Here is a 24,435-nt window from a genome sequence, read left to right as displayed (position 1 = left end):
TCGTGCGACGTTCGTGTGCGACTTCCCATCTCCCTTTCGCTCGCCTTTTCTCGCTCTGGTGGACACCGGCATCGACCAGCATAAACCCAGGGGTGATGACGTCCGGGGAATGGCCATAATCCCCCCTACCCCGTCCCTCATCACCTCATCAGGGGCAGAGGGGAAACTGTGTATTACATATTTCGACCATAAGTTGACTAATAATCAACCGATATCTCATGGATAAAATCAATAAGGAAAGAAATTAATAGCATTCCCGCGGCAGCCGCTCTCTCCCCACCCCTCCCACTATCTTCGGGCCATCAAATTCTTTGGGTTTCCTCTGTTTGTTGGTTCCCTTGGCCCCGCATTTTGTTTTTTTTTCTCCTTCACGTTTGTCGTACACGTCGGCCACAAGTCGTCGTTGTCTAAGATTTTCACAACACAGCACACGCGGTTGTTGTGAGCCTATCCGAACCGTAGCCACTATTTTGCGTCCTCCATGTTTGACGATCGAAAACATTCAAGTAGGAGGAAATACACAAAAGTGGAGGGGGGCAAAGCAAAAAACCAAAAAAAAGAGGAACACATCTTGCACACACATGTTCACATGCGGGAAGTAAAACAGGCATACGAAATTAAAGATGATGGAAAGACCTTCATTACGTTCCATCGTGCGGTCCCCTCGCGAGATTGGGGTGCGATAGAATTCGTGATGTAAAAGGCAGAACAGCACCAATCTTTTTTCCCCAATCGGAAGCCCAATCTTGTGCACGTTTTTCTTTCCGAATTGGTGGTGGAAGGAGCTGGCTTCCAAAGCCGGCAGTTGTAGGGTTGTACTTTTTTTACACAAACGAATAGACATTTTAAAAACGGCCAAAGTGGGAAAAGGTTCTTAAATTAACTGTTTAATTTTTACTTTCAATTATACTTGGTGGGATCTTTCATTAAACGCTTCATACCTTACAATGTTTTGTACTTTCAAAACAAATGAACGAAAACCAATTTTACTGATAACTACATTGTCACATTGCACTTCAATTTAAAAAAATCTTGATTCTAAGAAAAGGAACCATAAAACCGTACAGCATTTCATAAAACATATATAATGCAAAACCGTTAAAATACTAGTGCTATGCAACTCTCTTATATTACATGACACAATTCTTATATTACAAAACCAATCTTCCAAAATCTAATTAAAAATGAAGTGGGAAGCAAATCGGAGCTGCGTTGTACATTTAACGTTTGAAACACTTCAAGCCTTGATGAACTCAAACATTTTTCAGTTGCATCTTTTGAGAAATTTCTTCTGAAAAAATCTTGAAAATAAATAAAGTAACAATTTTAGTATCTGTGAGAAAACGTTACATGAAACCTACTCTTTACAATTGTCTAAATTTCATGTTTTCAAATCAACATCAAAATCGACTTGGAATAATCTACTTGAGGGTGCTCGGGTTTTTTTAATACAGAAAGAATAGAGTAGTATAGGATAGAATGGGGAAAAGGAAGAAGCTGAAAAGAGGGCGCGTACCAAACGTGGATGGCTTAAATATTAATCGTTGCAATATTCTGAACACTTCCCCCACCAGGCGAGTACGTTCTGAACAGTTCGGACATCGAGAATAGCCTGCCGCCCCCGTTGGCCGATCTGTTCCTCGAGGAAGGCCTGACGCTACCGGATCTCGGCGAATCAGTGGTAAGCACACTGCGGCAATGCGGACTGGATAGAATTCAAATTTACAATGGCACTCCCCGCAGGAGGACACGATCGCCGAGGCCAAACCAGAGCAGGACCAGGAGGAGCTCGCCGAGGTGCAGCGCATCGAGCAGGAGCTGCAGCAGGTTTCGGTGGACGGCGGCATCTGCCTGGGAGCGATCGCGACCAGTGCCAGCAGCAGCAGCGCTGCCAACCCGGCCGACACCGACGACGAAGCGTCAGCAACGACGACGACGTCCGCAACGACGACCGCTGCCTCGGCGACGGCAGAAGCAGCAGCAGCAGCATCGATAACGTCCGACGACGCTCTCGAGGACGGCCCCGTGACCGATGAACTAGAGGATCTGCTCTGCGACATGATGATACAGACGTCGTCCCACTTCCAGCACACGCGCCAGAACACGCAAGGCTACGGCCATGGCGCCATGACTAGCTTCCGGCAGACGACGACCGGGACCGGCGGTTACCATCACCATCACCATCACCACCACCACCATCATCAGGTGAGTCCGGCCTCGGCGCTCGCACTTGTCGCGGCGAGTTGAGGGTCCTGCACGCTGGGAAGGTTACGACGCCATGGTCACGTTTGGGAGAAGGGGAATCGGAATCGGACTAGCTAGAGAGGCAGGAGGTGAAGTAGTTGTGGCGAAACGTCGGTTCGTTTTGGGGGGAATTTCGGAGGAGCGTTGCTTTTGCGTCGACCGTATGAAGAATAGGGAAGTTTGCGGCTCGCGGTTGAGCCATAGCCTCTTGAACCTTGGAAAGGCGTTTCAGGTTGATCGATTTGAGTTCGCAAGCAGGTGTGTTTGTGTAAGTGGAAACTTTCAGTTTTTGTTAACGGATTTGTGTAGTCTATTAATTGCAAATCTTTGTCATTCAAATTTTAACTTAAAAACGAACTTCTCCCTCAGCCAAAGCAAATCGCTAATGTTTATCATATCATCATAATTTGATCCTCTTTCAGCAAAACTATGGAACGCAAACAGCCAGTATGTTGCAATTGATAATTATCTTCCAAAATTCGGTTGTTATAACATAGAAATAACAAGACCATAGCTGTAGGATTGTCAAACGACTTCAACCGAACTCTGAGACCTGCCTATGCTACCGAAGCGTTACAAATTGGCTTCTAAAGCATACGCGTTGGCAATATAATTCTATCCGGGGGGCGTTTTTCGATCTTATTCCATTATTCCGACAATGATAGAAGTTCGTTTTGCCAACATAATAGCTGCACTTGAGGGCAATGATTAATTCACTCAAAATATTTGTCGAACACTCAACCATATACCTTTGTCATCAATCATTCACGACAAGCAGGAATGTCGATGAAACGAATTAGCTTCGCGAGCTGTTGTGGAAATCGATCCACTCAACAGTGCCCAAGATCCTTGCGTCCCGGGGCCGCTTCAACATTCGGCTTTCTTCCAACCGTCAACACACGCATTAAGCGTGCATTACAGATCGTTTGTGTGTTTTCATTCCGTGCTGCTACCGATAAAAATCGGTATCTCCCGGTGCTCGTTGTTCGAACACGGATCTACTCCGGTGGCTTTTGCCGTTGGCCGCCGCCCTCATCCGTCTGATGATGATCGATGATCGATTGATCGGCGAGGATACTTCGGGGATGCTCGGCGGAAAAATGTCTCACCCGAGAGCCGCCTGTGTGCGTGGGCCGCTTCCCGAGGTGAAAGGTAATAAATTATCCGTCCTAAAGCGCACCGCACACCAGCGGTTCGTGAACTCGGCGAAAGTGTCCCGATATGCTGGCCTTTCTCCAACCTTGCTCGCCCCCGGGGAAGAACAAGAAAGCAAGTGCTCTGCCACAGATCGGTCACCCGGGGCATTCTAATCCTTTTATGCATACAAACATGCATACCGACATGTTCACAATTAATCATTAATTTGCCAGAGAAAAGGCCCATCATGCGGTGGTGGTTTACCGGCGATCGGGAAAGAACCTGCCGGTGCCGGCCCGGGAAGAAAGGATGCTATCCGCAAATGTTATCTCTCCTGGCTCGCCGCATATGCGTCCCGCAGCGGAGAGAGCTCTCACTGGCATCGGCTGCTGTTTGGTCTTTTCTTGGGATACCAAAAACCTTCGCAGTACCCGCAGGACCAGCGTAGAAGGATCTGGGAAAGACATACTGCTGGCTAAAACTGGAGGCGAAGCAGAGTGGGAGAAAGTTCTTGACCATCGGAGATGCGGTTGCGGTTTGTGCACTTGTTGTCGTGGTGGTTTCGTGGTTTGTGTTGTGCCGGCGGGTGGGAAAAGGCAAAGGAGCTGAGCCGGTAATGGACAGATGAAGATGGGCTTTCGACACAAAGGTACAGACAGAAGGGAGATTTAATCGAACGAACGACATGATGGCTTCGGGAACGATGGAACAGCGGAGTGAAGTGGTTGGACGACGGGATGACGAAATGTACCTGAAAATGCATCGGGCGAAAGGTGTCGGAACACCGACAAGGGAAGGGAGCACCAAGCCCACGGGGAACCCGGGGCGACAATAAAACAATAAATGCACCGGAGGACATGGTTCCTTCCAGCGATGATGGAACCTCCCGGAACCCCGAGAGAGTGTTAAGCTCGTAACCGTGGAACATTCGATTATGGCCTCGGAAGGGCTTCCGACAAAAGGCCAGGGGACAATTGAATAAATTATTACACTCGGCTACTGGCGTTACGGGGTTGACTTTTATTGCTTACTTATTTGCTTAGGGTCCTCTAATGCCGGGTGTCGCAGTAAACATTTGACAACAGTATCTGTGAAAAGTTCTGTGGATTTTCACTATTTACTGTCGGTCGTTTAGGTAAATGCACGTGATTTTATGACGTTTAGTTATGTAGAGCTAACAGGTTCGTCACTTTTGTGCGTGGTTTTCATGCTTTGCCTTCAATTTTCTTCTCTTTCTGTCAGTTTCGGTTATGTAGAACCCCTTCGGATGGTTATTATTTTGTTCATATGCTAATCATAAGAATGTAATGCAAAAACAGTTGCTTCAATTAAGCAAACTATTAGGAAAGTAAGCAAATTGAAGACCTAATCAGCATTGAAATAAACTTCCCGTGTCCAAAAATGCAATCGAGAAGCTAACATTGTGCTGTGTGAATGTGAATGCAACTCAATTATTCGAGGCACGCTTAAGCTGTTTTAGGCTTAAGGTCCCAAATGTACGTAAGATAACTGAGGAAAACTACACTATTTTAACACAAGTGGACTCAAGAACTAGTTTGAGAGGTCGACGTACTTTTTGGGCTGTACTTTTGCATTATAACGTTACTTGATATTCTACCCTCAGTTTTTGGGAAATGAACTGACGGACCAATGTTTGTTGAATCAAGCCCAATAATTCATGCAAAATAACGACTATACTATAATTTCTCCAAAGTAAGTCATATTCAAAAGCTCTTATCAAAATCGCCAATCCTTTAAATACATTTTATCGAATTGATTTTTCAAACTCAAAACTGCAAGGATCTTAAGACTCTTTGATCGTGACATTGGTGGAATGTGTTTTTGATAGCTAATTATGTTGATGTTGAAAAATAGTAAGTAACTAGTGTAATCAACTTTTCACCCGTATGTGATAGAGATAGAACATTTGAAAAGTGAACATTTGGTTGCGTTCACGTCTTACAAAATACTCGGCACACACATACAACATGTCGCTGTCCGATGAAGTCGTTGATTTGCGTTGCAACCGACATAATGTGCCCGCCTTCCCAATTGTTCTGCCACCAATTTGTGCGCTCGCTTTCTTCCTTCCGGCGTCCGTCGCTTAATCTTAGTCCTTATGTCTTCCTCCATTGTCTCCATCCGCCGGGATGTGTAAAGTGCAGCCGGCAAATGGATTTTGCCCTTGACCGACGCTGGGCAAAAATGGCCCAAAGTGGCGTCTCGCTTCGCGTTTTTTGGGTAGGGATTTCGTGTCGACTACAGGCTCGTTTTTGAGGCGGCTTTCGCGAACACACGATCTACTCCTTCCGTCACCATAATTGCTACCGCTGGACAAAGAGAAGTAAAAAAAAGGCACACCTCCACACAAGTGTCTGCCGGGCGATTGCGATGATTGGGAATCGGAAACTCGCTTCCCTGTGATTATGGAATGCCACAACGCGGAGTCCGCTGAAGCTTCGCCGGGGCGAGTTTTGGAAGCCCTCGAGAACCTGTGGCTCTCCATCCACCAACCACCCCGAACCTGTTCGCCCGTCGTTCGAGGACCAGAGGAAGACACGCAGAAACGCTCGGCAGCAGCAGTAGGCAATAGTAACAATAATAACACGCCACTCTCGAGAGCGAGAGCGAAGGCACGAAGAATAACAGAAAATGCGATGATTTCGATTGATTTTAAAAACGCATTAAGTAAGAGTGGTTGAGCTGTGCGAGCCCCGCAACGGCTCAAAGGGCCAATGGGAGTCCGAACTCGGTTGGGAACGGCGGGATAAGAATTAAACCCGAGGGAAGAAGAGGAACATCGAGTACGCCCTTGCTTCGGTGGACGCGACTGCAAGGATCGATCGTGCTGGTGTGCGTCTGCGTGCCACAGTGTATGTGGCCTATATCGACGAATCCCGGGAGCGAAAGGGAAGCAACGGGAGAAAGCGGAGCCGAAATAATAACACAAAAACATGCCAGACAAAACCTCGCTTCCTTGAGCCCGCTTCTTCCCGCGACGACGACGACGAACGGTGCCAAAGATGGAGGATGGAAAAATGCCGTGCTCGAAGCGAATCGCCAAGAATCTCCGAGAAGCGCGAGAGTCAACCCCCGGGACACAAGTGTTGTTGTTACGAAAGAAAAACTTTCTGACTTCAGGACTGCTTTTTAGCCCCGGACTCTCTTCGTGGGTTTTGTTGTTCTATGCTGCAATGCGCTGATGTCCTCCTGCTTCTCGAGTCGAAGGAGGAGGGCTCACGAGGGGGAAGGTAGCAGTATGTGTCCTTTGGCAAGTGTTATTTTAACCCCAAACTCACCGCGGGACATCTCGGGTTTCGCTCGACAGGTTCCACGCAGGCAGAGCACCTTTCGCGATGCCGTGTCTTACAGAGAGATGTTTTTCTTGGCTCTACTTTAAAAATTACAGTGAAATTTCGGGCATTAGATCGAGGAAAAACATCCTTAAGCACTTGTACCGCTTTTCTCCCGTTATCGTTCTCGATCAATGTTTTCACAAGCCCCGTCTGTTATCCCTCGGTCCCATCGCTGTGTGACCTTGTGTTCACATTCGTCGCTCCAGAAACGTTACTACTTTAGGGTTTGTACAACATCCAAAGAACTTTAGAACTACCCACTCGCGATTTGTTAATTTAGAAGTCAGCTTTACGTATCGATTTCCATTATGTTTGCTTTGAAGAAATGCAAATTATGTCTCATTTTTTCAATTGTTTGTTCAACCGATTAGATTTAGATAAATTCTAACGATCGTGTCATAACTGGGGATCGATCAGTTGTGCTCTTTTTATAAATTATCTTTTATTTGATTTTATTGGTACAGAAATTTGTTGAAAGTTAATTATTATATTTTCAGACATGTTTAATTGTCCTAATAAATATGGACTTTGAAAATATATGTACTTGAGTATTTGAATGTATGATCAAGTATTTGCACTGTTGTACGAAAATACAAAGCACTTCAAATCCTTGCAAAAATTGTCACTAGCTGTGACCATTTAAAACCCTTATTTCTTTACTGACAAATGGTTCTCCATCCATAATTGTTCTTACCAAATGCAAAAACGAACACCTTTTTTTGTATAACTTAACGAAACAAACAAAGGCGATCTAATTGAATTCGGCGTAAAAGAAGACGAACAAAAAATGTACACATCCACCCTTTAAGTGTTCTGTGGAACAAAAAGGCTTAGGCGCTGGCCAAAACAAATGGAGAGTTTGTTTTTGCTTTCGTTCGTTCCGCATTCGGGTCGTTCTGTGAACGGATTTCGCAAGCTTCAGTAATCCTCCTCCCGCTCCCGGAGCGTTAGCAGCAGCAGCATCGGGGAACGGAAAACAAATTACCGTCCAATACTCATCGAGTCAAATCCCAAATCTTCCCCCCCGGCAGCGAAGCTCCAAAGCGACAAAAATTTTCGACCAACCAAAAAAGAAACAATCGAAGTTTGTTGCAGACGTTTAAATTGCCCAGGGAAACACGCGGACAAGAAGAAAAACGCTAGCAAACGAAAACACTCACAATGCCCGGGCAATGGCAGAAGGGGGAGGGAAAAAAACACCGGCAAACCCGCGAAACCACCAAGTTCACGATCAAGTGGACATCACATGTGTATATTCTCCATCACGAAGTACACCGAGTGAGTACACGCGCCCCGCTAAACAGTGCGTTCGAAACGGCATGGTTTGGCTGTGCTTTTTTCGGTTCGTTCAAACTCCTCTCCGTTCAAAGCCTCTGACGCCAAACGAAAGACTTGAGCGCGACTGCAGACGACGAACGCACGCGCGCGAGCAAACACCACCCCCGGTGGGTAGCGATGGTGGTGGTGGTGGTGGAAAGGTAGTACTATCGCTTCTTGAGCCACCGACGGCCCTCTCCCTCCTGGCGCATACGCAAACGCGTGCGGAGAACCACCTTCCAGCAGCAGCCAGCATCATCTTCTAGCACATCTTGGCTCTCCGTGCGCGCGCGCGCGCCAGTAGAACGTCCTACGTCCTCTCTAGCCGTGTTCAGGGCAGGATAGATTCCCTACCTCGTGGAAGTTCTTCGGTAGACGGCGATCGGAGATGAGAGAGAATGCTCCAAGACGACAGAGTGTGAGAGCAGCGTGCGTGTGTTTTGGTTGCTGATGCTGATTCAGCATGGATGATCGATAGGGCTTTAGTTGGACTTCGTCTTGTGTTCCGTGAGCACAGTTTTACACACCGTGCTGTCGTAGATCGAACGCGTGTTTTGGTGATCATTATTGCGTTGTTATTGTGCAGACGCATTGTGCTCGGTGTCTCATTTGCCCCTGACTCGACCAATGGATATTTCACGTGGACGACGGTAATTTTGGTTTATTCTGTTTAAAAAGCGCGTTAATCAGGTGTCCATCTAAAGTTTTCATGTGTACATTAAGGAGGTATTTCGTATTCGAATGTATATAGGACGGATTACATCGTATTACAAAGGATTACTGAGTAGTAATCGGAGCGATTAATAGCACCATCCAAAGGGGTCCCGGAAGGCTACCGGCGTTTGCTTCAACCCGCTTCGATCCGCGGGCAAATAACGTACACCGAACGGCTTGACCTTTCCGTATCCTCCTAGAGGTTCATTTATTTTTAGTTTTTTCCTGTCGTTGTTGATAAACTAAGTTGAAAAAATTCTGTACCCACCACCACCATCCACTAGCATATTCGCCTCTCGGTATTCGTGGTGACCACGTCCGCGTAGCGTTGTTGCGATCGTGAGATGTTTTTTTTTTTTTTATCTCGCCTTCCTTACTTCACTTTGCATGATTGAAGGGGGCTGAAGCGATTTGAAAGCCAGACTTCTCTGGCTGCTGTTGCTGCTCTCCGGTTCCCATCAACGTGCGCGCGGGGTATTTCCAAGCCGAAGAATGATTTTTTTTTTGCTGTTTGCGTTGGATAACAAAACAAAACAAAAAAGCTGTAATAATAAGCGATTACTTTGAAACCTTTTCTGGTTAATTTTTTCGATGTACGTTTACGTTTTTTTCTGTTTGTTGCTTCTTCGTCGTCACTGAAAATGTTTGGTCGTTGTTCGATGCGATGGGATTCTGTACTGCCTAAAAGAAGGATCTTTTATTGTACGTTCCACAAATAGGGGCATGCGCATAGAATCCTCTTCGGTTCGCAGCTCGGACATTTCCCATCACGAAGCAAGACGATCGACTCGTCCACAATACGTTTGTCAGTTTGGTCAAATTCTGGCGTCTAGGAAACATATAGAATCATTTTGACAGCTCCTTTTACTTGCCCTCCAAACGGAACTAAGAGAGAGAACTAAGAAAAATTAAACAGAAATACACATACAAAGAATCTGCAAATGTAACCTCGTCAAAGTGTAAAATTAGCGAACAGGTCCACTAAAGTGGATGCCTCAAACAATCAGTCATACGTATGTGAGGTTTTGTAAAAATACGGTAGTCTCTTATGGTGACGTTTCATATTGTAGAGTCTATACCCTTGAGCGTATTTGAAAACTTGCCTCAAAATGGTTTTACTTGTTTGTTACTATCATGCACTTTCTATTGATTGTAATTATATTAACAGACAGAGGTTATAACCGAAAGGTTCTAATGTGATCTTACTATTATTAGCATTCGTTCTCAATAATTTCCTATAAAACATCGCGACATTAAAGACGTTGTTCCTTTTACGTGTTTTTAAACTATTTTTAAAACATAGTACAAACAAAAGCTTCATAAATAAAATAAAATTGTGTGAGGAAGTAAACACAAAGCTCGTGGAAATACATATGACACACCGGAAGCGATTTGTTTTACTTCACATTTGATAAACTCGGAAGGAGTTGTCGTGAAATGCGTTTTAAAACGATCATTTGTCCCGTCCTAAGTCGTTCAAATCAATAATCCACATAATAATTGTACCGTGTCTCGGAGCGATAGCAGAACTAGACGCACGCGATGTTTGTTATCGGCCGAGTGTTGGTGGTTTCGTTCATTTGCGACATGTTTATTTTCTATTTCTTTTAATGAGACACTCTAGAACGGATCACTAGTTTTAAAATCAGAATAACCGACAGAGCGTCAGGCTATCAGGCACTGTTAAAAGGTATTGTCCGCCCGGTGCGAGGTTGTTCGGTAGGAAACACATAACCACACACTGCCACTAATGAGTGGCTAATTACGCCCAGCTCGGGCAGTTGCGTCGGAGTTGCTGCATGCATGAGACCGGACCGGGCCATCATGCAGTTGGGCCAGGCTAAACGCTTCCGATTCGCGATGCGGTTAATACACGGCCCCCTCGTAATAACAATAGTAAGACAAAAACCCGGCATCAAAATTCCCTCCCAATAATGTGGTTGGTTACCACTTGGCTTTGTGCCCGTTTCGGCGGAGGTAAAGTGCAACCCTTTAATCCGCATCCCGCTCGCCCGCTCGTGCACTTTCTTTCCCGCACCCGGAACAACAACGGACATCGCCCCTCCCTCCCAACCCCACGACCGAGAGAACTCGGGTTGACATTGTAAATGTGTGACGTGACCTTCGCGGTAGCGTAAAATTAGAGAGCAAATGATATACAATTAATTTGTTCTAATGTAACTAGGGTTCGATCGGTTTCCAGGGGTCTTACCAGTGGGTATCGCGTGGGGAACTGGGGTGGAGTGTGTGTCGGTTCGTTACCCTCCCCACCGGACAGTTTTACCCCCTTGATGTTGACGATTCTCCAGCAGCTCCTCTTTGGATGGAGCTTTTTTCTCGTCGATTCGTTCGTTACGCACAGAGATGTGGTAGAATCGAACCCACCCACCACCCACTCGGGGTTGGCAGGTTCAATGTGAATGTTAGTTTATGCCGGTTGGTCACTAACTGCGTATTCATATTGTTTTTCGGAGTGCCATCAATAGACTCTTGCTAACCGAGTGGAAAAGGAAAACTAGTTACTCTATGGTTCCGGAAAAGTTGTAGGTTAAAGATGTGATTCGCTTTTCACAAATGGACTTGAACATACATTTAACTAACCTCTGCTTCCGTTTGTTTCTTTCTTTCCCCACCGTTTCAGTCCCGTGTGCCGCTGAGCCGAGCCGTTTCGATGGAACAGCGCTGGCAGGACCTGGCCAATCTGCTCAGTTTCCCTCCCGGCATGGGCGTCGGAATGGGTGTTGCCGACATGCCACCGTCCCACCCGTCGCACGCCCACTACCCATCGCACTATCCCTCCTATCAGGTACGTTCCGTGGCGGTTGAGGCTGACCCCGCCCGGGGGTCTCAATTGGATTTGTCAATTGCAAGTGTCATTCTAACTGTGTGCCCCCTTTTTGCTAATGGACTGCCCTTCCCACTCTCGTTCCCGCTCGCTCGTGTGTAGCCCACTGGAGGCATTGGAGGCCCGCAGCATGGCCAGTACCATCATCCGTCGCACGCCGCCGTCCTGCAGAATGCATCGCTGGCCGATATCTCACCGGCCCAGCCGCATTACGGCGCGAACCTTGGCTCGGCGGTCGCCACCAGCATGCATCTGACCAACTCGACGTCCGAGACGGATGCTGGCACCTCCGGCTACAAAATGGATCCCGAAATGATGTACTACTCGGTAAGTGCCACCGTCCTGCGATCCCAATCCCATTCGTCACCATTCCATTTTTTCACTCCCCCCCCCCACACACACACTCACATTAGCATGCACATTAGTCACCACGGGGCAATCACCAGCCCAGTAATCACCATCATTATACCACCCGACCAACCAATTCCCGCTTCTTCTTCCCCTCTCCTTGCACCTTGCAAATCGCTAACCGCGCGTGAATCCTTGCCGTGTCCTCCTTACAGAACGCCTCGTCGGAAATGAATCACACCGATGGCTTTCTGAATTCCATTCTGAACGATGAAGATTTGCAGCTGATGGACATCGCCGTTAACGAAGGTGAGTAGGTGCTGTTCGCACGATCGTGTCACGTCCGATGGATGATTACGCCGCCGCCGTGCACTCTATCGGCATTTGTTGTACCGTTGCTGACCACAATTGCCCGTCCGGGTGCTAATGCTCCGGTGAAAGCGTTCTCCGGAAGGAACTATCTTTATGTCTCTTGAAGGTTTTTTCCTACCGTGTCAAACGTACGTGTCTGTCGAACACCAAATGTACGGATACATTAATGGAACAAACACGGAGGAAAGCCTTATCTTTTCGATGGTACTATATCGCGAATCATTGTGCCCGTTCCGTGATAATGGCGACTGTCTTGGACAGAACTGGGCGGTTCATGACGCACCATTCTACTTTAGAGCTGGATGGATTTGCTCTTATCGCTGGTGGTATTCTTTTAAACTAATGTGGCCGTGGGTTTTGGATTGATTTTTCCCACATGACAGGTAAATAGAGGATATCGTGGTGGATATTTTCTCCTGCAAAGAAACGTCAAACGTGGTGGAATTATCAATTTACTGAACTAGTTTGTGCACTAGTAAAAATGACCACGCTACAGTTGGGATATTCCAAGAACCCGTCTCTGTGCCAAAACTCCGACATTCGAATGGTACAAACTTAGTGTCTCTAATATAACACACATAAGATAAATTAATAGATTACAAATTTGAAATTCTTGATTAACAACTATGTGATCGATACAAAAAACACGTTATCATAATGAGTCAAATCTCCTGAATAACTTCAACTCTGTTGCTGCAACTACACCGTATTTTTACCGTCGGCATCATGCATGAAACGCAGAAGTTGATATCTAAAATTATTATAATAATGCTGTTGCTGTATAAATAATGTTAAATGCTGGGAAATATTTGCAAGTAAGAGTAGATGTTTCCATCAAAAAACAACTGTTTAAGAATGGAAATTGATTTGCGACTTCCATGCGAATTATCTCTTTACCCAACTGAAAGGACAACACTGACTTCCGATGCGGTTTACTTTTGCACTCATCGTGTTGCATAGTCTTTTTCTTCCTTTTTTCACTTATTGAGAAGCAACCATAAATTTTAAATGTTGTTATTTATTGTGAAGATTTGTTCGATTTTAGTGAGAAAAACCCCCCACCTCTTTTGTTTATTAAACCTTATACCATGATGATGGAATGAATGGAAAACATGATTAGCTTATTTGTGATAAGAATTCTTAAGAACCTTTTAGGGTGTACGAAGTATTAAGGAACTGTTCATCAATCTTAAAATGCCGTTGTTATTAGCTAGCGGCGGGTTTTATTTTGCCATTTTTTCTGTTTAATTTTCGGTAAAATTTAGTTGGAATGTAACCGAGCAGGAAGAAGATTAATTATACCTTTCTTCTTTCCTTGAGTGCTGCCATTTTGTTGCGCTCACTTCCCATCGGGCATTTTACCCCTAGGGATAGAACATTTCCATCGCTTCCGGGTGACATAAACCCTCCGTTGGGATGGAGAAAACAAATGAAAAATTGCTTTCCCGATAGAAGTTGATTACCACATTGTAAATATGTTGTCACAAGCCACCAGAGCGTCGACGCAAGTCGGACCATCGCCTTGTCGGATAGCCAGGCGAAAGAAAGCGCACCGGAGCGTGGAAAAGAAAGCAGCGAGGAGTGAGAAAATGCGAGCGGGTGGAAAAAAGAAAACTGAACCGAAAAGAGGCGCGCGGGCTGCAGCATAATTAAACATACCACATACCGCGCCTGATGGGGGCACCCGGGGCCAGCGCCATTTTTGTTATATATCTATGTGTATACGAAGCACATAAAAGGCAAACAAAAGATCAAGTCATTCCCGAGACCGGGCCACGGGAGGGGAGGACCCTTTTCCCCGCTCCCACCACTCCACACCCTCCACTTGGGTGCGAGAATGTGTGAAACCGAAAGAACTAATTTTTATTCGACTTCGATTCCCATCACCACGCGTCGTCGCCCTCCAAGGCAGCGACGCCGTGCACTGCGCCCGGGGTTTGCCGACAGGACCTTACATAAAATAAAAGAACACAACGAGAAAAAACTGCCATCTCACCCTGCGAGCGACCGTGTTCTGCAGCTAGAACCTAACAAAACGGTGGATCCGCTGTCAGGACCTCGGGCGGGGCCGTCGTGGCTGCCGTGCGCTGGCCTTTTGGCCGTGGCGGTCGGTTTTCCAGCGCGCTGAAAAGCGGTAGACAATGTTTAATAGGCTTAAGAAATAATCTAGAAAAAGAAATCATCAGCGGAAAATTTCCCCTGGCGGACGCAACGTTGATTCTGTCGCATGATTCCGGCGCCATCCCTAGGGGTGTGCGTATGCGTGGTTATCTTGCTTTTAATTTACTAAAATGGTCGGTCCCTGGGGAACCGAAACGTGGAAAACGGTAATGAAAGAAATTTTTAATTTTAAATCCACCAGTGGTGGTGAATCGCAGCCATTCCAGAGGTGCGCCCGTGGGTGAACTAAGTCCAATGTTTTCCTTTTACAACTTCAACGCAGCCTACTTGCTCTTTTTTCTCTCATAAATTTTATGGTTGTCAATTACAACATGTCATTTTATAACATGTTTATGTTTATTGGATAATTTCATTTGAATTCGCGAAAAGCGAACATTTTTTTCATAATTTCATTCATTCTTTCTTTCATTCTTACGGATGCATGCAGCATTACTCCGCTGTAAAAATGAAAAATTGAAAAACCTACTTCAAGAACTGTAACATTTATATTTTGTTAGTAATTTCATTGGAGTTTCTTTTACGTTTAGGTACTGCTATGTGACGTATTTCGTAATGAACTACGGTTCATCGGAACATTAAAATCAAAGGCTTGTAAACCAAGTATCAATATGCTATACTAAATTTTGGCCATATGCTTACAACTTCGACTGAAGTGGATTTGCGTGTAATAAATGTTTTGGAATGTCAGCCCACATGACTGTACATGATGGTTTTGTCATGAGCGAGTGAAATGGCTGTAAAAAACTAAAAAGCCTTTAGCAGTACTGAAACTGCTGTGTGAAATGTAGCGTACTACTTTGAAATTTGAAATCTTAATAGTGCACATTGAAATCTTAATAGTTTCGACTGTAGTGAATCAAACGCGGAGAGTTTACCAATACGCTTTTGCTAGATGAATCGAAATTGGAGAATCGGCTTTTCGAAGTACGATTCTAAATGGTTGTACTTAAAATAAATTTACCTAGATTGTTCGTCACTGCGCATCACAACTCCGCGTTTCGTTGGTGACGTGTGTGAGCAATGTGGATATACTACCCTCAGAGAAAAACTCAGTCGCAGAACAAATCAACACATAAACTCACTCAGGATCACAATCCACCCACGGCTTGGGTGTGTTGTGTGCCCCCCATGAGATAAGATAAGGGCGATAAGCTCCCATCACACACTCCCGATTGCAACGGCAGCTCGAGCTCTCGAGCCCAACGACGGGCCCGACGACGTTTGGGGTGTCGTTTCCGCCCTGGCTAGGAGAAGAAGAACATCGGCGGGTGGGGAAAATGCGCACTGTGTTGGAAGTAGTAGCGGGTTGAAAGTAAACTAGCAAAAACAGTGTGGTCATGCCGGTTGATACGAGCGTTCGCGCTCTTTTTCGCTCCTTTCGAATGCCGACGAGTCATCCGTGCGGCAATCTGCGATCTCTTTCGCACTCCCGTCCGGTTCTGGATAGCTCGCTGCACTGTTGCGCCATCTATATGTGAGAAGTGTCACGTCCGATGATCGGTTGGTTTTGCGCTGTTCCTGTTCGCGAAACGATTCGTTTGGTGTGAAAAATTAAATTGAATCATCACCTCGCGTGAAGTGTCGGAACGTTTTTGTTTAAATATACTAAAACCTGTGTCCGGTTAAACGTGTTGCTACATACGTTAGCATAGAGAAAGGCCTTTGGGAGTTAAAAGTTGGTTAAAAATAGGGTTTTTGCTCTAACTCACCTGTGTTAAAGTGAACTAAGCGAGTGAGTGTACGAAACGCATGTGGCGCTTCTGACGTTACGCACCGTACGCATGCAAAATAGTTTTTTTTCGAGCGCTCGCCGTGGCTTGAAGAGTGACGAAAACAAAAGCACAAAAATACCCCAACCTCACGAGGCGTACGCACCAGCGCATGACTCAGCGAATGTGTGACCAAACCTAGTGTTCGCATCACCCGGCAGCCAGAAGAAGCATGGCACGCGCTATCTCGATCCGCTCGCGGTACGATAGGAAGTACCTGTACCTGGCCGCAAGAATGTGTGCTGGTGCTAGTGGGTGAGGGAAGGGAGAGGAAAGCAAACGGGGGAACCAAGTGGAAAGATAATCTGCCTCCTTCCCTCCCCGTCATCGGCCGAGGTGCTCTTATCAGTGAAGGGAGTGAAGGAGCGACGCGGAAGAAAGTGTGTTGGGGCCCGAAAAACGAACTGGCCAAAAATACACCACAGGGCTTGTGAGAAGTGAAGGAAAAAGAAGGGAAAAAAGACCATCGAAACGACGACGCAACCGCCCCAAGTGCAAGTCATTATTATTTACTACTCACCATTATTACCTCAGTAGGCAGCGAAAGTGTTCTGATACCTCCTTGACATGCGTTGATCATCATCGCGGTGGAATCGTGTTTTATTTACTTTGTACCATCGATACCGGGTTTTGCATAGGCCGGAGTAGGCCAATTCCGAATTCCGGTGTGTTGTTTGTTTTATCCCGAAGTAGGCCCGGCGCGCTTCAGAGCGCACAGTAAGCCATGCTTTCGCCGTACGCTTTCCTCGGTAAATAAACGGTCGCGATGGGTGACTAAGGACGGTGGTCCGGTTGCGGGAAGGGTTGATGGTTCTCTAGCATAGTGTTTTCACGGCAATGACCTTCTCTTGCAGGTATGTACACCATGCGCATGCTGGAGCACAATGGCACCGGCGGCAGTAACTCGAGCGGAGGAATGCTTGGTGTCCCCGGGTCGGCAGCGGTGTCCTCCAACCTGGTGGGCCATGCAACGCACCCGCACCATCACCATCACCATCTGCCACTGATGTCGGCCGCCAGCGGTGGAGCCGTCGGTGGGGGCAGCCTGCACAACGCCATGAACGTAAGCGCACTAGTCAACGGGCCGTCGTCGGCAGCGTCCGGATCGTCCGGAGCGGCAGCGGGAGGTGGCGCGACCACCGGAGTTGGCTCCGGTACGCCCGGTGATCGACTGGATGCGTCCAGCGACAGTGCCGTAAGCTCGATGGGCTCCGAGCGGGTGCCGTCGTTGTCGGACGGCGAGTGGGGCGATGGTGGCAGCGACAGTGCGCAGGAGTACCACAATGGCAAGTACGGCGGTCCGTACGACTACAGCTACAACCAAACGAGTGGCGGTGCGCCACCGAGCAGCCGGATGGGCGAGCATGGCACACGGCAGGCACCGCCGGTCGCCCAGAAGAAGCACCAGATGTTTGGCAAGCGGTACGCCATGCAGGAGCAGAACACCAGCAGCATCCCATCGCTTCACTCGTCGCCGAGCAGCGGGGCGACGGTCGGTGGACCGAATGCGGCGCCCAATAACAGCGTGCTAGAAGCGGCTACCGGTGGCGGTGGAGGTGGCGGTGGTGGTGGCGGAGGCGGTGGAGGAGGTGGAGGCGCCACCGGAGGCGTGCTGTTGCCGACGGCGATCAAGTACGAGTACGACTACATGAACGTGATTGGTCCGAACGCAGCCACCTCGATTGGGGGGCCCCTGGAGGGAGCCGTCGCCAAGCAGGAGGATCACCAGCAGCAGCATCTCCAGCAGCAGCACCACCACAACGGCACGCACCACGAACCGTCGACGGCGGCGGCCGCCGCAGCAGCAGCAGCAGCAGCGGCAGCGGCAGCCCTCACCGACATGAAGTACCCGTACGGGCTCGATTTCCCGCGCAATCATCACCACCCGGCGGGACCGATGGGGGCCCGCAATCTGCAGCCACAGGACATGGTGCACCACAACCACTCGTACACGCTACCGTACGCCACCCCGAACGGGACGAACGGTGCGCATCATCACCACCAACCGGGCAAACCGCAGACGCGCGACAAGGCTCGCTCGTTGCATGCCCGCAAGGCCGAGGAGGAGCACCTGACGCGGGACGAGAAGCGCGCCCGAGCCCTGCAGATACCGATCGCGGTGCACGACATCATCAACCTGCCGATGGACGAGTTCAACGAGCGGCTGTCGAAATATGACCTCAGCGAGAACCAGCTTTCCCTCATCCGGGACATCCGCAGGAGGGGTAAGAACAAGGTGGCGGCGCAGAACTGCCGCAAGCGCAAGCTCGACCAGATCGTGTCGCTCGCAGACGAGGTGAAGGACATGAAAATGCGCAAGGAGCGGCTGCTACGCGACCGCGAGATCGTTCTCTCCGAGCACAAGAAGATACGGGACAAGTTCTCCGTCCTCTACCGGCATGTGTTCCAGGTAAATAGAAAAGCAGTAAATACGAGTGTGTGTATTTGTTGTCCTCTGTCACGTACTGATTGTTTTCTTGTTGTTTGATCTCCGCTAGAACCTCCGCGATGCCGATGGAAATCCCTACTCCCAGGAACACTACAGTCTGCAGCAGAGCGCTGACGGAGCGGTCGTCCTGGTGCCGCGCAACTCCGAACGATCTACCGGCGGAGGTCCAAGTCACGGCATTAACGGCACCACCGGAGGTCACTCGACGCTGCACCATACCCTATCGTCCGCTTCATCGTCGGCTCATCACGGCAGCAGCAATGGGCATCTGCATCACCCGCATCATCTGCATCATCAGCTGCACCAGCACCATGGTCACGGTCTCCTGGGCGGCGGTCCATCGGCAATGGTTGGCGGTGCCTCGAACGGCATGAACGGCTCGGGGGCATCACACGTGATGAGTGGCGCAGGAGCGATGTCAGGTGCCGGAAGCGCCGGAAGTAGCACGGCAGCCGCTAGTGGTGGCGCCAGCAGTGCGGTGGTTAATTCGAACGGTACAGTAACGACGGCAGCCGTGGTGCACCAGCGCACGAAGGAGTAGTGCCGCCCGACCCACCACCGCGGTCACTCTCCCGTTCGATTTGATTGCCCCCTTTTCGCCCTAGTGTGCGCGGAGTTGGAGCAGTCCTCTATCTAGCGAGCGAAACGCTCCGATTCCTTCATGAATGGATTGCAGTCGTCACGTTTTTCGAGTGAAAGAAGGGATCTACGTCTTGTGAACGATGTGTACCGGTGTTCGAGCAAGAGAGGCCCCGTATTATCGGGCAATCGCTCGAAGAGACGCATCAGAACTTTATCGTAACTCACTGCGACTTCTTCTGGGCCTACGCGCACAGATTTCTGCCCCGAGCGCATTTGTTGATCGAAAGGCGCCGTTTCGTAAACGTTTCATAGCAGATAAAGATGCGCATGGTTCGTGTCAAAGAATATTTCTTTTTCGTTAGCAAGGTTCATCAAGAAGTGCAATCTTTAATCAGTTACAATGCGAGTCCCAACAATCAGCCTACATAACCTACTATCGCTTGCTTGGATCGAACCGTAGAGCGGTGTTCTTTGGTTGGAATGGTAGAATTCCCATTGGCAAATAGTACAAACATCCCCATGGAAACCGTACTAGTAACCTAAAAGTGCATACGCACTATACTGTTAACAACCCGTACTATCCCAAATGGAAAATTTCCGTTGGCTTTCGAATGGGTGTATTACCAAACAATTGTTCAGTCAAATTTTAAATAGCAACTAAATTATTCTTCCCCAAATTTGAACTGCACATAGCGCACCTGTGTGCCCTATAGCATAATGTAATGACGCAGCTACACTGCATTCTTCGCTGTGACAAGTGTTTGTATGTACATTCCTCCGGAAATACATGATCTTCTGATTTCCACCTTGCACCGCGTTCGGAACGTTAGCTCCGATAACGTGTCGTACAAGAGCAGAAACCAGAAAAGAAAAATCCCACATTTGGACACAGGATGGTTCAAATTTTTGTTACTTGATTTTACAATTTCTTCCCCTTTTCCTTCCTCGGAAAGACGCAAAAAACTTTTTTTTAACATTTTCCTACCGCGTTTTTGGTGAACCCCTGTGAAAATAGTTGTAAAATCGAGTGATGCACATTGTGATGGGGATAGTTTTAATTTACAATGTTGGCGCTTCGACTATCTTTTAAGCTGAAGCTAAAGCCCATACTAATATGCCTAGGAATGGGCCGACGACGGCCACGACGACGCGGCAACAACGGTGGCCGCAAACACCTACCGACTTGGTGTCGCACACGATGATGTTCTCTGATAAACCATATATACCACTAAAAACTGCTGGTGCTTCCCCGCCGCTGCTGCCGTTTGCTGTAACACACGCTGTTGTTGAGATGAACCGGACGCGCGTAATGATGTGATGATGGATAGGATTTGTTTTTCTTTTTAATATAAATAATTATATATTTTGTAAATATATAAACTAATAACATGTAGCTTGTAGTGCAAAAGAATGGTGTAGTAAATATGTCATCACATCGCTTTCCATAATGATTAGTAGTATTGTAAGCGAAGCGGAGGGGATGAGACGTTTTTGTTTTGTAAAACGTTTGCAAGACAAAATTGGGTGTAGAAAACACACACATACAAAAAGAGACAAAAAAATCATCAAAAAAAACCTTTGCGAAAGTAAAATGAAACAAAACGGTGGTCCGCGCTACCGGTACGAGAATTATTATTTTCGAGCAAAAATGTATCTGTACCATAACTGGAGGAAGGTTCTATCTAGCGGAAAATAGTTTACAGTTTACTAAAACTTGGTGGAGATTTAGCAATAGTGAAGCTTTAATATAAGTAAGGGCGGGTGAAAATTGAGGGACATTTGCAAAGCGAAAAAAAATTGTGGAAAAATGAAATAGAACAATAGGAAGGGAAAAAAAACTGTCACTACAGTGTGAAAAAAAGCATATTGAAACGAAAGCTCCCACCCTACCGGGGGCGTGTGTGTCCTATGCCACTTTCTGCTTAAAAGGTTTCACCTGCAACAAAAACCCCTCCCTGAAACAGCGAGCGATTTTCGAAACGACATTGGTAAACTATTTATTTGTATTGCTCAGTTATTTTGCAGCAACATCGATACTTATACAACCGCTAGTGGTTGACCGCCACCATAAGTTTACTATCAGGCGAGAATGTTAGTAGAGCAGCACATTTGCTAGCAATATCGAGTTCATTTCACCACATCCCGCATGCTAGATGAACCTAGCGGTCGAAAAACAAGAACCAAACGGTTTAGCAAAGCAAGTCCTTCAAACCACCAACCAATGGCAACATTGATGTGGATGTTCTGTTTTTTTTCATCTTTATTATTTCCTTTTTTGGTTTTTTTTGTTTTTGGTTGTTCTTGTAAGCTTTGGATTGTGGTAACATTAAGAAACAAAACACTACTTAGAATAAGTAAGAAACAATCAAATGGTCTTACTTTGTTGTGTACATACATAAAATGGAAATAAAAGAAAAATAAAACTCAACTATTGTTGCTTTTACACGGGACAAGTTAAGCAGTGATTGATGCGTTTCAAACAAATATATTTTCTTTTCTGAAAAGCAGTTGTTACGCCGTTTAGCGATAAACAAAGGAATTTCTAGAGTATTATGAGATTTGTATAATATTTACCATTCATTTGGATTATTATTTATTAGTTTTTGATTCTTCTTAATTTTCGAAAACAGCCGCATTCAATCCTTTATGATAGCATCGTAGTGGACAATTTTGATTATTATATCGTTACATACCTCACCGTGTGATATTTCTCTGACGAAGCTTCATATAAAAACCGCACACGATCGCCCGTAGTCTTTCTTTTTTGTTAATTCATTCTTTTTCCATGAAACAACGCACGGACGGTGCAATACGTAGAGTATAAACGAAACAGATGAGCCACAACAATTTTATGTGATATTTATTCGTTAAATACGAAATATGTAAGTTCTTACGTTAATACAAGATCGAAAAAGGATTCCATACAAAAAAAAACAAGATGAAACAAAGCGTCGCCAATTGTTTAACAACGCAGCATTCTGCGGTTACTCTGTACATGTTTGGCTCTAATACACGGGGTCGTCCGGTTCTAACTCGTAATCTTCGTCATCTTCGTCGTCTTCCAAGTAGTGCGGATAGAAAAACACGTGCCCGGGAGGGGAAACACTTGAATCATTGTCATCATTCGGTGTCTCGTTTTGTTGATTGCTCGCCGGGTCACCGTGCAGTTTTACCGTAATGCTGGTCCCGGACAGGCCGTAGAAACTTTTCGGGAGAAAATTTTTCTTCGTTGCCACAAACTTCCAGCCCAAATGCTGACGACAGTTCACACAAACCTTTGAAAAACCAAAAAACAAGAACGAAAGGTAACTCATGAGAAGGTAATACGCAAAGGGAGCAAAAATATTCGTTGCTCCAATTTGACGTACGATTATTTGCCATGAATAGCCAGGGAACCAGCTGAACTCCGCGGACGGTGGACCGACGGTTATGGTGGAGTCTTCCTTGGTTTTATGCACCGTTAACGTATCGTGCACATAACCCGACGGATTGCAGTAGCTCGTCTGAACACCCTGCTTCGACATGGCGAATATGTCGCTGTAACTGGCGACCTCGTTTTCACACCGTTTGCAGATGTAACACCTCATCTACGAAAGAGTAAAAAAAAATGAGGTGGAACGAGATAACAGTAAAGTTTATGTAGGATCCTTTTCCTTGTTCCGTTATACGTACATGATCCAACGTCTTGTTGATGATGAGCATTCGGCGCAGCACCGAGTCGGTGCCGAATATTGTTTTACGGTTCTCTTCCGTGAGGGGAATATTGCGTGCCAGCCAGAAGGAGAGCTTGACGGGATCGGTCGGTACGCTGGTGATTTTCAGTGACGATAGATACCGTTCCACCTTCTTCAATACCTCCTCCGTGCCGTACTGATCGTACACAAACTGTGGCCAGACGGTCGATTGCGTCAGCAGTCGCTTAAAGCTGGCGAGTCGATCCTTACGACTGCTGTGCGCGTACCGTACCATGGCATTGGAGCAGGTGCTGATCAGCGGATCGGGAAGCACAATTTCTGGAAGAATTCTCACCTCGACCCTGCAAATAAACGGAGGAGGTGCACGTTTCGTTATTCAAATCGGTTTCCTGCCGAAGTCTGCCTTCCGTTCCCAATTACCTTCTCTCCTGTGAGTGACGGACGACAATAAATCGCTGCTGGGCTACCGTTTTCAGCAGCGCAGATTCACCCTCATTGCCCCGTTCGTACACCTGGCATGTGACACCGTAGATGCCCTCGGAGCTTGTGTACTGATCCTGAAAAACAAGCCCAAACTTCAGTCCATCGGATGAACCGTACACGCCAATATTGTGCATATGGGAGGCATTCAGCATTAGCGGGACGATTTCTCCAGGGAAGACTATCGAGTGATGACTGTAGATCGGCAGGCGGTACGTTTTTCCGGGCTCCAAATAATCAACTCCTTCTACACGCTCCAATTTACCCAGATACTGCCATACAAGGAGTGAAACAATTAAATTAGAAATTTAGCATTTCTATACCCCCCATTTTGCACGTTTTACTTACCGCATGCTCGGTTGGAAGCTCGGTGTTGTAAATCTCCATCCCAACAGATTCTCGTTCGCGTATGTAGTCTTCAAATAGACGTGACTCTTCGTCTTCCGGTGCCTCCGGTGGGTTTGGGGCTACGTCTTCCATAACGTTTTCGGCTGAATGACGGCTGCTACTACTGCTACTCCTACTGCTTTCGTCCGTTTCGATCCTCTGTTGTGTGATGCGCATTAGACGGTTCCGTCTGTTGGCATGATCCCGTTCACTGCTGCTACTATCCCCAGTTGGAGCACTTCCACCTTGCTGCGGATCGGAGGAATCGTTGTCCATGTTCTCATCCGGTCAAGTTTGGTACACTTTTCCCTTTATGTTATGAACTTAGACGCAAATTTATATAAACGAGGTAATGAAGAACTACCTAATTCCAGTACAGTACACCTGTACAGTATGCCGTTGCACTCTTTATCCAAACAAAAATCCTTCCCCTTTCTACTGACACTTCAGACTAGATGCATTTATTTTTTAGTTCAAGAGTCCATGACAGCTGTTTTGGAGCATTAAATTCGACGTTTAGTTTTGCTGATTCAATACTGCACAAAACATCCATTTTTCA

At 46.8% G+C, this 24,435-nt stretch overlaps 2 protein-coding genes across 3 annotated transcripts in view; one reads left to right on the top strand and one right to left on the bottom strand.

Annotated features, from left to right (window-relative positions):
* Positions 1-20,441, top strand: part of LOC131266536 (segmentation protein cap'n'collar) — a 42,555-nt gene extending 22,114 nt beyond the window's left edge. Inside the window, exons 4-10 of the mRNA XM_058269099.1 lie at positions 1,575-1,681; positions 1,744-2,205; positions 11,410-11,574; positions 11,716-11,940; positions 12,177-12,270; positions 17,138-18,693; positions 18,782-20,441. Of these exons, the coding sequence (XP_058125082.1) occupies positions 1,575-1,681; positions 1,744-2,205; positions 11,410-11,574; positions 11,716-11,940; positions 12,177-12,270; positions 17,138-18,693; positions 18,782-19,273 (3,101 nt within the window). The 3' untranslated portion in view covers positions 19,274-20,441. The remainder of the gene's footprint in view (positions 1-1,574; positions 1,682-1,743; positions 2,206-11,409; positions 11,575-11,715; positions 11,941-12,176; positions 12,271-17,137; positions 18,694-18,781) is intronic.
* Positions 20,442-22,148: 1,707 nt separating this feature from the next.
* On the bottom strand, positions 22,149-24,302 carry LOC131262018 (protein cereblon). Of its 2 annotated transcripts, XM_058263914.1 has the most exons (6): positions 24,241-24,302; positions 23,838-24,125; positions 23,430-23,761; positions 22,987-23,350; positions 22,683-22,901; positions 22,149-22,589 (listed from the first exon to the last, which is right to left on the bottom strand). In XM_058263914.1, the coding sequence occupies exons 2-6, from the start codon at positions 24,051-24,053 to the stop codon at positions 22,320-22,322; spliced, it is 1,401 nt and encodes a 466-aa protein (XP_058119897.1). In that variant the 5' UTR covers positions 24,054-24,125; positions 24,241-24,302; the 3' UTR covers positions 22,149-22,319. The 2 variants fall into 2 exon arrangements, with proteins under 2 accessions (XP_058119897.1, XP_058119896.1); XM_058263913.1 differs by lacking the exon at positions 24,241-24,302 and having other exon boundaries at positions 23,838-24,201.
* Between the last annotated feature and the right edge of the window lie 133 nt (positions 24,303-24,435).

This window comes from Anopheles coustani, chromosome 2 (assembly GCF_943734705.1).
Source record: "Anopheles coustani chromosome 2, idAnoCousDA_361_x.2, whole genome shotgun sequence".
NCBI classification, from domain to species: Eukaryota; Metazoa; Arthropoda; class Insecta; order Diptera; family Culicidae; genus Anopheles; species Anopheles coustani.
Note: the sequence above shows the minus strand (reverse complement) of the source record. Positions and strands in the feature narration are given on the sequence as shown.